General features: G+C 41.6%; 1 protein-coding gene across 1 annotated transcript in view; it reads left to right on the top strand.

Moving 5' to 3' along the window:
* Window positions 1–6,796, top strand: part of CLSPN (claspin) — a 29,604-nt gene extending 22,808 nt beyond the window's left edge. The window contains exons 18-25 of the mRNA XM_090269097.1: window positions 106–209; window positions 2,617–2,781; window positions 2,888–3,009; window positions 3,473–3,600; window positions 3,929–4,034; window positions 4,611–4,693; window positions 4,949–5,110; window positions 5,450–6,796. Of these exons, the coding sequence (XP_090125223.1) occupies window positions 106–209; window positions 2,617–2,781; window positions 2,888–3,009; window positions 3,473–3,600; window positions 3,929–4,034; window positions 4,611–4,693; window positions 4,949–5,110; window positions 5,450–5,560 (981 nt within the window). The 3' untranslated portion in view covers window positions 5,561–6,796. The remainder of the gene's footprint in view (window positions 1–105; window positions 210–2,616; window positions 2,782–2,887; window positions 3,010–3,472; window positions 3,601–3,928; window positions 4,035–4,610; window positions 4,694–4,948; window positions 5,111–5,449) is intronic.
* Window positions 6,797–12,036: the final 5,240 nt, after the last annotated feature.

Below are 12,036 nucleotides of genomic sequence, written 5' to 3'. Positions count from 1 at the left end.
TTTCCTAGAATGAGATGTTTGGGCAGAAGTTTATAAATCCTGCTTTAATTGAGGACACAGTTTTATTCTGCTTAACTTTGGGCATGACCCTGTATGATTTTGCAGGGCGAACACAGTGATTCTGATAATGAACATGATATGCCGGAAGATCACGAAGATGATGATGAAGAAGAGCTCCTGAGGCAGTCTGAGAAGTTGAAAAGGCAAATGTAGGTGTTATGTCCATTCCTTCAGTTGCTAGAAAGTTCTGACAGTTGCATTGTAGCTTGTTACCTTTTTACCTAAATATGCTGGTTGTGGTTTTGCTTTCTGTGGTTAGCATGTATTAAATAAAATCCATTCACATGTTATCTCTTGAATATTCAGAGATGGTCATGTCCTCCTTAAGTGATTTCTATATTGAACATTTCTAGGTCTTTTTGCTGCAACCCACATGACATTGTTTCCATACTCCTCACATACTGGATATTCTCTTTACCTTCAGGTGTGGTCTGACTATTGCTGTATGTAGTGATGCAACCGTGTTCCTTGTTCTGGATGCATAACATACTACTTAGAATGTAGCCAAAGGTCATAAGAGCTGAGCCACTGTAGATCCTGAGTATCTAGTAGTCAACTACAATTCCCTGGATCTTTTTTCCTATGAATTACCGTCATTCCTGTTTTTATTTCATCCTAGTTTTGGGAAAAAGACCCCCATTTATTTTTAGTTGTATTTTTTTAATCTTTACCTGTTTATTATTTTAGAGAGAGGGGAGTCGGGAGAGAGAAACATCAATTGGCTGCCTCCTGTATGCACCCTGACTGGGGATCGAACCCACAACCATTTGGTGTACAGGACAATGCTCCAGCCAACTGAGCTACCCAGCCAGGGCCCCATTTACTTTTTTCAGTATTTCCTTGTACTGATAATGAAAGTGAACCACTTATTTTAGAATATTTAAAATAATATAGAAAGATTAAATTAAAAGTCATCTATGTTCATCATCCAGAATGTATGAAAGTGTTGGTGGTGGTTATTGCCTCATCATCTTTTTTATGCATATATTTTTATATATTTGGAATCTGTACAATTTTCTATATGTACAGTTTTGCTTTCTTTCCCACTTAGCATATCCATAACCAGTTTCCCATGATATTACAAGTTTTATTAAGAACATTTTAATAGATATTCAATATTATATTGTATGTGGGTGACTTTTGGAATTCACATATAGGACATTGTATTGATCCCTATTAGATTTATATTATTGTTTTTATCCTATTATTTATTCAATTAAAATCAATTTGGGGTTCTAATTTATCACCTGTCCAATTAACTATCTCATACAGTTTTTTTCTTTTTTAAGATTTTATTTATTTATTTTTAGAGAAAGGAGAAGGGAGAGAAAAATCTTTGATCAGTTGCCTCTCACATACTTCCAACCAGGAACCAGCCCACAACCCTGGCACATGCCCAGACTGGAAATCAACCAGTGACCTTCCAGTTTGTGGATGATGCCTAACCCACTGAGCCACACTAATCTGGGCTATCTCATACAGCTTTGGGTCATCTATAGATTTTTCTAAGGCAGTGGTTCTTAAACCTTATTTAACTACAGAGTCCAAATGAAATCTTATAAGGAATGACAGCTCAAGATTGAACTCCTCCAAGAGGGTGGATGGGAAGATTGGGAAACTTAGTGGCTAATACTCCCTGAAGGAATTCCCCATAAACCCTAGGATTTAGAGAAACTCAACTTTAAAAAAATAATATAAATCTTTGATAAAAATCAGCCTTTAAAAAAACATCCAACTTCTGCCACTTATGGCCATAGATATTAGGGCTTTGAACCCAGAGTGACAGCAGATTTGTTCTCCATTGGAAGTGAAGTCAGAAAAACTAGCAGTAATTTTGATTACCAGTAGCTCTGAGATTCAGTCATGCCTATAACTTGGGGGTCAAGATTTGGTGGACTATAAGGGATCCAAGTATTTTCTTTCTATATCATTCTGTCTCCTAAAGCTAATGAGCTTAAATACAAAACAAGATAGATTCAACCTTCTAGCAGGTATATCTCAAATGTATAGAGAAGATTGAGAATTCTGGCTTTGAAGTCATCAACCTAATTGAATTCAGTCTCTGCTACCTTCTAGCTGTGTGACCTTGGGTGAATTGTTTACTTTCTGCATCTCAGTTCCTTCAACTATAAATCGACTAGAATAATAGTGCCCCCTCCTGAGATAATCCAATGATGTCTGTAAAGAACAATTACTGGCACACAGTATTATGAAATGATAGACTTAGGTATTATCAAAATGTATTACTATAAAGTTAAACTTATTATATGTTCTGCTTTTCTCATTGCTCCCGTATTCTTTTTTGTTTTTATTGATTTTAGATAAAGAAGGGGGGAGGAGAGAAAAACATCAATTTTTTGTTCCACTTATTTATGTATTCATTGGCGGCTTCTTGTATGTACTCTGACTGGAGATCAAACCACAACCTTGGCACATCAGCCATGGTTTATTGGGTCAACATTAACCAATTAAGCTACCCGGCCAGGGCCTCATTGCTTCCATATTCTGTGCGTATATTCATTGTTGCATTTTCTGTTCTTCAAAATTATTTTCCAGGAGATTGAAGAAATACCTGGAGGATGAGGCAGAGGTGTCAGGGAGTGATGTGGGAAGTGAAGACGAGTATGATGGGGAAGAGATTGATGAATATGAAGAGGATGTAATTGATGAAGTACTTCCTTCTGATGAGGAACTACAAAATCAAATCAAGAAAATACACATGTTCGTATTCCAACAAGCCCTTCTGAGCAATGGGGTATGTTTAGGGTGGGCCTTATAACCAGCAAGAGTAGGGCTCGATTTGAACACCATACTTCTCCTGTTGTAGGAAAACAGTGCTGGATGATGATAAGCGACAGCTACGTTTATACCAAGAGAGGTACCTTGCTGATGGGGATCTGCACAGTGATGGTCCTGGACGAGTGAGGAAATTCCGATGGAAAAACATAGGTATCTTGGTTGTTGCCTTTATTATTTATTTATTTAGATTTTATTTATTTATAGTGAAAGGGAAAGGGGGGCAGAAAAGAGAAACATCGATAGCTTGCCTCTCGCACACCCCCAATCGTCACCTGGCCTACAACCCAGGTATGTGCCCTGAACAGGAATTGAATTGGCAACCCTTCACTCTACGGGAGGACAGCCAACCCACTGAGTTACGCTGGCCAGGGTGGTTGTTACCTTTAGAAGCAAATGGTATAATGTGCATGTTTGTCCAGTTTAAAATGACAAGTGGCAATCAAAACCATAGCAGGCTGTTATAGAGGACCTGGTTTTAACCATTATTTTCTATTAGTGGATGGGGAAAGTTTGTGTCAGTATACGGTAAATGATAAGAGCTCACTTGTGCCTGTCCAGGCATCCTCTCCTATGGGAATTGAAGAATGCTCATAGCCTTAACTCTTTGCTTTAGATGATGCTTCCCAGATGGACTTGTTCCACAGAGACTCTGATGATGAACAGATTGAGGAACAGCTTGATGAGACAGAAGCCAAATGGAGGAAGGAGCGAATTCAACGAGAGCAGTGGCTTCGGGACCAGGTAAGAATTTTGCAAGAAATTAATCTCTTTGACCGTAGTGTTGAGGAGAGGACCCAGACACCTATTATGTCACGCTAGTTTCGAAATCTTGGGCAACATATTGCTGTCCCTTTTAATCCTTGAATTTTCTTTGGTGCTTTGAAAAGGTTTACCTTGGGCATTTCTTCATGTTTGTCCAAAATAATTTTTTTTTTTTAATAAAGCAATAAAAGGTTGCAAAAAGGAAAACAAATGATAACCCAGGTTCCTTAGCTTCACAATCCAAGCTATGCCAACTACTTGGGGGATTGTAGACTTCTGTTAATGCTGTCTGATTTTTATTGTTTAGGCACAGCAAGGGAAAACTGCAACTGAAGAAGAAGAAGAAATTGGGGAAGACAGTCAGTTTATGATGCTGGCCAAGAAAGTTACAGCCAAAACGTTGCAGAAAAATGGTGAGCTCTTGGTCCTCCTCAGGGTCTAGTTCGCTAGATTCTTAGTGCTGGAGCCTTGGAGGTGACTCCAGCCTTCAGGGGCTATTGCAGCTTCGTCATGGGCCTGTGTCTAATATTGTCTTAGAGAGGTAGGGAAGGACATTGTTCTTGGATCTTGGTCTATTCGGCTGTGGATATTATGAGTATAGGTAGCTAGTTTTGCTTTATGTTCTAAGACAGTTCAAAGGAGTGAATTCTGTATTTTTTATTTAGTTGCCTAGGATTAAAAACCTAAGTGTTAGAGCTGGAATTTGAAACCAGATATATCTAACTCCAGGGCTGAAGCTCTGAAACAATACTCCACCCTTACACCATTCTTGTTTTTTCTTATTACTGTTAATGATTAGTCAATAAGTTTAACTTGGTTGTCTGTCTTCTTGTAGCCACTTGCTATAGTTTCAAGTCACCATTATAAAATAATCAGAATTCCTGTGGCTTTAGTTTATGGTTTAGTTAAAGGCTTCTTGACTTGTTTAGATTTAAAAGTATTCTACCCAGTTTGCTCAGAACAAGCCTCTCTGTCTTTTTTCTTTTTAGCCAATCGCACTGTGGTTATTCAAGAATCAGTATCTTTCCTCAGAAATCCTTTTGAAGCCATCAGACCGGGAAGCGCCCACCAGGTTGGTTGTAGACATTGTTAGCCTGACATCATGATCTGCAATGTTATAAAGGCCCAGGTCAAGCTAAGGGAATACTCTCGTTGTGGGAGGGGAGTGGCTGCAGGAAATGGAAGTAGATGGCAAAGGACCCTGCTATTTCTCTTCTACTCATGGGGTGGCACTATGTCCCCTCAGTACCTGGGGAGGCCGGGAGAGACCGACTTCGCATTCTTTCTTTGGCAATTAGAATTTGACACCAGATGACTCTTTCCTCAGCTGAAGACAGGCTCACTGCTAAACCAGCCCAAAGCTGTACTTCAGAAACTAGCTGCCCTCTCTGACCTCAACCCCAGTGCTCCCCGGAATTCAAGAAACTTTGTCTTCCATACACTTTCTCCTGTCAAGGCTGAGCCAGCAAAGGAATCTTCTCAGCCTCAGGTAGGGAATTTGAGAACTGATTCAATGGCTTTCCAAAGCAGAATTTATTTATTTATTTATGAATTTATTTATTTATTTATTTATTTTAAAAATATGTATTTCCGGCTTAAAGGCTTATGCTGCAGTGTTAATCTTGCACTCCTCAATAAGGCACAAGGGGATTGCTACCCCCAATAGGTAACTAGTTTTGAAACTTGCCTGGAAAGTTTCCATTTCTGTCTTCTCTTTTTTCTGACATGAATTGTCTGTGATTTAACTTTGAGTTGCTGAGGAGCTCATTGAAAGTAAGCACTTGTATGGGGTCTTGATCTGGCCTGACTCTCTCTCTCTGCTCTCTAGGTGAGGAGAAAGGGTCCATCTGTCATGAGAACTCCATCACCTAAGCGCCTCAAAACAGGTGATCGCACTTCAGAATTGAAGGAAAGCATCTTCAGATACCTGGAAAGCTAACTCCATCAGGGGTGCTAGCAGCTACTTTGAGTACTTCCAGCGCTGAAACTTGGAGTTGATGCTCGTGTGGATGGATCTTCCCGTCCTTCATAATCAATGCATTAAGATTGCCAACAGAGATTCCAGTTCTTTCCACTTCCTGGCTCTGGACATCTCTTTCCTTTCCCAGTATTATTTCCTGGGTGGACCACTAACCTTAACTCTGCAGTATTTACAACACTGAATCATGGGACACTTGGGTGAAGACTTTCTTCCCTCATGAAATACTTGGTATTTTATCCTAGCACCTTGCTGGGTTGATACCTCTTTGTGAAAGGAGTGGATAGAGGAGGAGGAGGAAAAAGGGTGGCATTACAGAAAGCGGTGAATGTCAATACCAGCATGACTCCTTCACACCCCTCAGATCTGTACCAGGGTGACCAGGGCTCAGTGAAAGGGATACCTAAGAGGGCCTAGGAGGCAAACAGTTGGTCTGTTCATTAGTCTTGCCCCTTCCATTTCCCTGTATGCCTCTTCCCAAGACAGCCCCAAGTGTCCAGTTAATCTTTACTTCCTTTATAGTAAGGACTCCAGCTGGAACCCAAGTTAGAAAGACCTTGGTCCCAATTTTCTGGTATATGAGGATGAAGCTAAAGGGTTACACCCAGTGCCTGTTCACATGACATATCCCGTGGAACAGGGAGAGCTGTCTCCTGGGACTAAATTCTCAAATTTGAAACACTGTTGCTCAAGGGTCTCCCTTCTCATCCTGACAAAAAGAAATGTAACCATGAGTTATTACATTCAACTGGATGGAGTGGGTTATCCAATCAGAGGGTAATTTAATACTTCATTACTTATTTTCAGAGAAGACCATCATGAATTTTAATCAAAATATTGTTAAGAGAATTGCCATCACTCCTGAGTTCCCCTAAACTACCATGAAGCACTCTCATTTTAGACAGATTTTTTTCAAAACTGAGCATCATTGCTGCTTTGGGAAAAACATTCCATATGAGTAATGTGGTTGCAGTTTCAGGAGCTGGGCTTGGGACGTTGGATGAATTGTGCCAGTGCTTTATTAACAGGTGGGGAACATGTGGCTTTCTCCAGTTGTTTCTAATACACAAGATGCTGACTTTGACAGAATTTATGTTTGTATATTTGTAATCTTGTAATGGGGAAAAGGTATGTAAAGATATTTTAATATGTATGTCATTTTCCAATAAATCTCAATGCCTTGAAGGCAGGATTTTCTGTCCAGATTGAATGCTCATTTTTAGGTCAGTGCCTGTCCGATGTTGAGGAGCATTTTGTTTTCAGGGTGTCTCCAAGGGAAGCCCTCTGGGTCTAGAGTGAGAGCCGCTGCACTTGTCCCTCACTGGCCTCTCAACCCCAGTGAATTGGTCAAATTAACTTGCCAAATGGTTTGGGTTCAGGGCAGGTGAGGAGAGTTGACATAAATGGTACCTCTTGTTACAGCCCTTTGATTGGCAGCCATAGGTCCAAGGTGAGAGTTATTACCGGTCCCTTTCAGATCCTCCATTTATAGCTCTAAAGTGAGGATGGTAATTCATGCTTGTCTGAGTTGCTGTGAAGCTTAAGTTGGAAAATGGATGTGAATTGCCAATGTCACAGCTGCAGCATGTTTTGCAGATCACTCCTTAAAGGTCTGTTGTCTCATACGATTCTCAAACTTAACATCTTTAAAAATGTGATTTTTTTCCTCTCCCTAAAAACCTGCTCTGTCTCCGTGTTTTCCATTTCAGTAAAAGGTACCTCCACACACCCAGTCACTCAGGCTGGAAACCTGAAGGCCATTCTTTTTTATTTCATTTTATTTCTTCAGATCTGAATTGAAAAGATTTCCTTTATTATTGTTGTTGAGGTATAACATTATATTAGTTTCAGGTGTATAACATAATGATTTGATATTTGTATATATTGTGGAATGAATGATCACCACAATAAGTCTAGATAACATCTGTGACCAGACTTAGTTACAACTTTTAAGATTACTCCATTAGCGACTTTTTTATAAAAAGATTTTATTCATTTTTTAGAGAGAGGGGAAGGGAGGGAGAAAGAGTGGGAAAGGAACATCAATCAGTTGCCTTGGGGACCTGGCCTGCAACCCAGGTGTGTGCCCTGACCAGGAATCAAACTACAACCTTTGGGTTCGCAAGCTGGCACTCAGTCCACTGATCCACACCAGCCAGGGCATGCTACTTGGAAATTACCATAGCGTATTATTAACTATAGTTGCCATGCTATATATTAGATCCCCATCACTTATTTATTTTATATCTGAAGGCATTCCTTTTTTTTTTTTTTTAATCCTCACCCGAGGACATACTTTCAATGCTTTTAGAGAGAGGAAGAGAGAGAGAAAAACATTGGTGTGAGAAACATTGTTGAGTTGACTCCTGTATGCAGACCGGGATTGTTCACACCCAGACCAGGATTGAACCTGCAACCTAAGTATGTGTCCTAACCAGGAATCGAACCCACAACCCTTTGGTTATGGGACTATGCCCCAACCAACTGAGCCACACCTGTCAGGGCTGAAAGGTATTCTTGACAACTCCTTGCTTAGTCTCATAATCAATCTCTTAAGTCCTGTTATTTGTACTTTCAAATTACACATTATTATTATTATTATTATTATTATTATTATTATTATTTAGAGTGAGGTGAAGGGAGGGAGAAAGAGAGGGAGAGAAACATCGATGTGCAAGGGAGACATCAATCACCCCCTCCCTCACACCCCCAACCAGGGACCTGGCCTTGCAACCCAGGCATGTGCCCTGACCGGGAATCAACCAGTGACCCACCTTGGTTTGCTGGACAATGCCCAATCAACTGAGCTACACCAGTAAAGGCTCAAATTACATCTTAAATCAGCTCACTTCTTCCAGCTCTACAGTCACTGCCCTTCTCCAAGATTCCATAACTTCTTGCCAGGATACTATAGTAGCCTCCAGATCTCCTCATACCTGTTTTTGCTTCCTTTCTGTACAATCTATGCACAGCTGCTAGAGGGTGACCTTTGTATGAACATAAATAAGAGGATGCCATTCCCCCACTTTAAAACCTTCCAATGTCTTCCATTGTGCTCAAAATTAAGTTCAAACTCCTCAATACCTACAAGGCCCTCTACAGTAGAGCTCTGCCTTTTAACCTCCTATCCACTCTTTCCGCTTACATTACACTCAGTTTTAGGGCCTTCCAGAGGGTCCTTTGTTTTCCTGGAATCCATTCTCCACTCTCCTTTGTCTGGCTAATGCGTACTTCCCCAGGTGTTAGCTTAGATCTAAGTTCCTCTAGATGACTTACTGCCATTACCACCCCTTTCTTAGCTAGGTCACCTATGTTAGTTTACTATTACTTTTTTTTAAATCACCATTTGCCACCTTAATGTTTGGTTATAGGTCTTTCTTCCCCATAAGACTTAATTCTGTGAAAGCAGAGATCATACCTATTTTGTTAAAAAATATATGCTTTGGGTAGTGCCATGCCTGGCACATAGCCAAATAAGTATTTATTGAGCAATGAGTGACCTGAAGCCTGAAAGAGCGAATAGTGAAAAGCTTGGAGCTGAATGGCCTACAAAGCAGTTTTCTTGTGTGAGATAGAATAGAGGTTGTTGCTGTGTGAGACCTTGCTCTGCAACATTCAAGTGACAGGACCGAGATGAGTCATTCTCTTTGGACTTCTTTCCTGAACTGGAAAACAAGGCTAACGGGAAATGGCTGGGTTTAGCTCACAGGGGTATGGTTAGGATCAAAGGAACAAACCAGTGTGAAATGATTGAGGCTGAGCCAATGCTGGCTAACCCACTGCCGGGGAAGGGTTGGTGCTGATGCCTCCTTGTGGACTGGCTCAGTGGGAAGGAGCGGCCGAGCCTCACCAGTCTCCACACCTGCCAGCCCATGGACCTACGTCAGGACCCGTGATGGCTAGCTAAGTGCTGGTGTTACAGAAGCCCTGGGCTGCTCCAATTGAAAATAAACCCACGGGCTCTTTAGTTAGGGGCCCGATTGCCCGTCGCCAAAATTATAACTCTCAATACCAGAGTTTAGTGAAAAGAAAAAGAATTGTTTATTTAACAGTTATATAGATTTAGTTATTTGCGGATTTCTGTTGTTAAGTTTTATATTCTTAAAAACACTCATAAACACATATCCTTGCCTCCCCTCTACCAAACCAGGCTAGTTTTAGAAAAGTCAGAGAAACCCTTTCCCTACTTTCCAAACATAGTTCAGCTTTACCAGTAGCTGCCAATCATTAAATCCTGATTGGGGAGACCTCGTCTGTGTTATGGGGTCCACCAGCTTTTAATCCAGAACCTCATGGATTCTCAGCCTCCTTGTAAACTGCATAGTTAGTCCTTTTGTAATCCACATGGTCAGTCTGTTCCTTTTCAAAGCAGCAAGGTATGTCCCTTCCTTAAAACTGCATCATCAGTCCCAGTTAAATTCACATAGTCAGCCTCAGCCTCAGTCAAATCCGCACAGTCAGCCTGGCTAAAATGTCTGCCGCTTATTTTTAAATCCCTGACTACGTCCTCTGATGCAGTGGGTGCGGTAACCAGTTCTGACCATTCACAGAACCTCACGCAGGATCTGTGTGCTTTCTCCATACCATCCCCCTGGTCCAAGTCCCCTCCCATCTACCTGAGGCTTTGGATGCATTAAAGCCATTTTGCATAAAAAAAAGACACTAGCCACCAGCCTCAGGCATGTGGAGGCATTCTAAAAGCTGCTTCCTTCTCCCCATCCCCCAGCCGCAAACTCTGGAGTTTTTTGGAACACCCCTGTTTCTGTAATACTGGGACTTCTGAGAGTGGTCAGGCTGGAGGACTGCTTGTGTGTACTGTGAGCTGGGGAGATAAGTGCAGCCTTATATATGGCTGATGTCACCTGGGATTTTACCTTTTGATACCTAGGTGCCAGATCTCTCTGTCCCTAGTAGTTGTATTGTCTTGGCCTATACTCTCCATGTCCTTTCCATTCTCCCTTTCTGTACTCTCTTCTCTCACCTTAAAGGTTTTTCATTTTCAGTTTATTGATCTACTTCCTCCCTGTGGTGGGATACCTAATGGAAAAGGGGATTTGAAGTAGCTACAGCCTAAGGGTGATTGGCAGAAACTATGGAGCTGGATGCCTGGGTTCTTTCCCTTTATTTTAGAAGGAGTCACAATCTAGCATTCTTGATGGCTGGCTGATGGGCTAGAGGTGAGGGGGAAGAGGGGACTCCCAGCTCCGGGCTGGAGAGTCAATGGGCCCTGTCAAGGGTGGAAAGTGCTGGGGCAGGATTGTTTGGGAATGAGTCATGATGCAGATTTTTTTATCCCCTGTCTCTTTTTCTCAGAGGCTGAGGGAAGGAAAAAAGCTGACTGCCCACCCCTCTCTTTGTTTGTCTTGTCTAATTTAACTTATGTTATTTATCAAATAGACAGGTTATTTGGAAACCAGATGGACCCAGGCAAAAAAATCATCTGGGTTTTCCAAATGTGAAAAATTAGGTCCTGGGGGCCTAGGAGGAAAGGCGCGGGTGGGGGGGGGGAGTTGGGGTTGAGAGGGGGTGAGGAGTATTGAGGGTACTTTATGTCTCTCTAGTCAGACCCAGAAATTGCTCCATGATATTCAAGCTTCCCCTCTCCTTTTTCCTTCAAGTTCTTTATGATTAAAATCTAAATGAGAAAACTAAAAACTTTATGCTGGTGGCTGGGAGTGCTGAAAGGTTTAATTGGCCAAGAATAAGAACACATCAGGGCTATAACAGAACAGCAGCAGACAGCTCTCTCTCTCCATCTCGCCTTCTACAGAACCAGTGCGTTAGCAAGAGGAGCAAGGTACAGAGAGGTTTCTGGAGCAAAACCTTCACCTCCGTCCCTTAAATGTTATCCCAAAATGACTGCAGCAATTATGGAGGTTACGCATTAGGGGAAGAACTTACCATTCTATAACTTTCTCGTGATCAGATGGCTAAAGAACACTGGGGATTCAGGATTGTCTTTCCCTTAAATATCCAGTGAAGGAGTTAGCTGTGTAGTTACAACCAGAAAGGTTTAAAGCCTGTGGTCCTGTTAACTCTGGGCAGCAACATTATTAGGAAGGAACTGAAGCAGGAGGCTGTGGAGGTACGACTCTTGGCTGCAAGAGAGGAAATGTTCTGGCTTAAAGCAGAGAAAGACCCATCTACATACACAGGCACACACAGAACAGAGCCAAGACCCTTTCTGGCCCGAGGAATCTGGAAGCAGCCATAGTACTTGTCCCATTGTGTCATTTCTTTTTAAAGTGTCATTGGACTGTGAAAGCCACTTAATAACTTGATCTCATCTGAATAATCTGAGTTAATACTAGCTCCACAGTGGTGAGGATTAAGTAAAAAAGAATTGTAAAGTGACTGCCTCCAGGCCTAGCACATAGTAAACCTTAATGAGTGCTTGCTGAATGAAAGGACCAGTTCCAAAGGTCGGTGTATAACAG

Source organism: Furipterus horrens, unplaced genomic scaffold (assembly GCF_987537825.1).
Source record: "Furipterus horrens unplaced genomic scaffold, mFurHor1.1.pri manual_scaffold_3, whole genome shotgun sequence".
NCBI classification, from domain to species: domain Eukaryota; kingdom Metazoa; phylum Chordata; class Mammalia; order Chiroptera; family Furipteridae; genus Furipterus; species Furipterus horrens.
The sequence above is the reverse complement of the archived record's forward strand: the minus strand, read 5'-3'. Positions and strand labels throughout refer to the sequence as shown.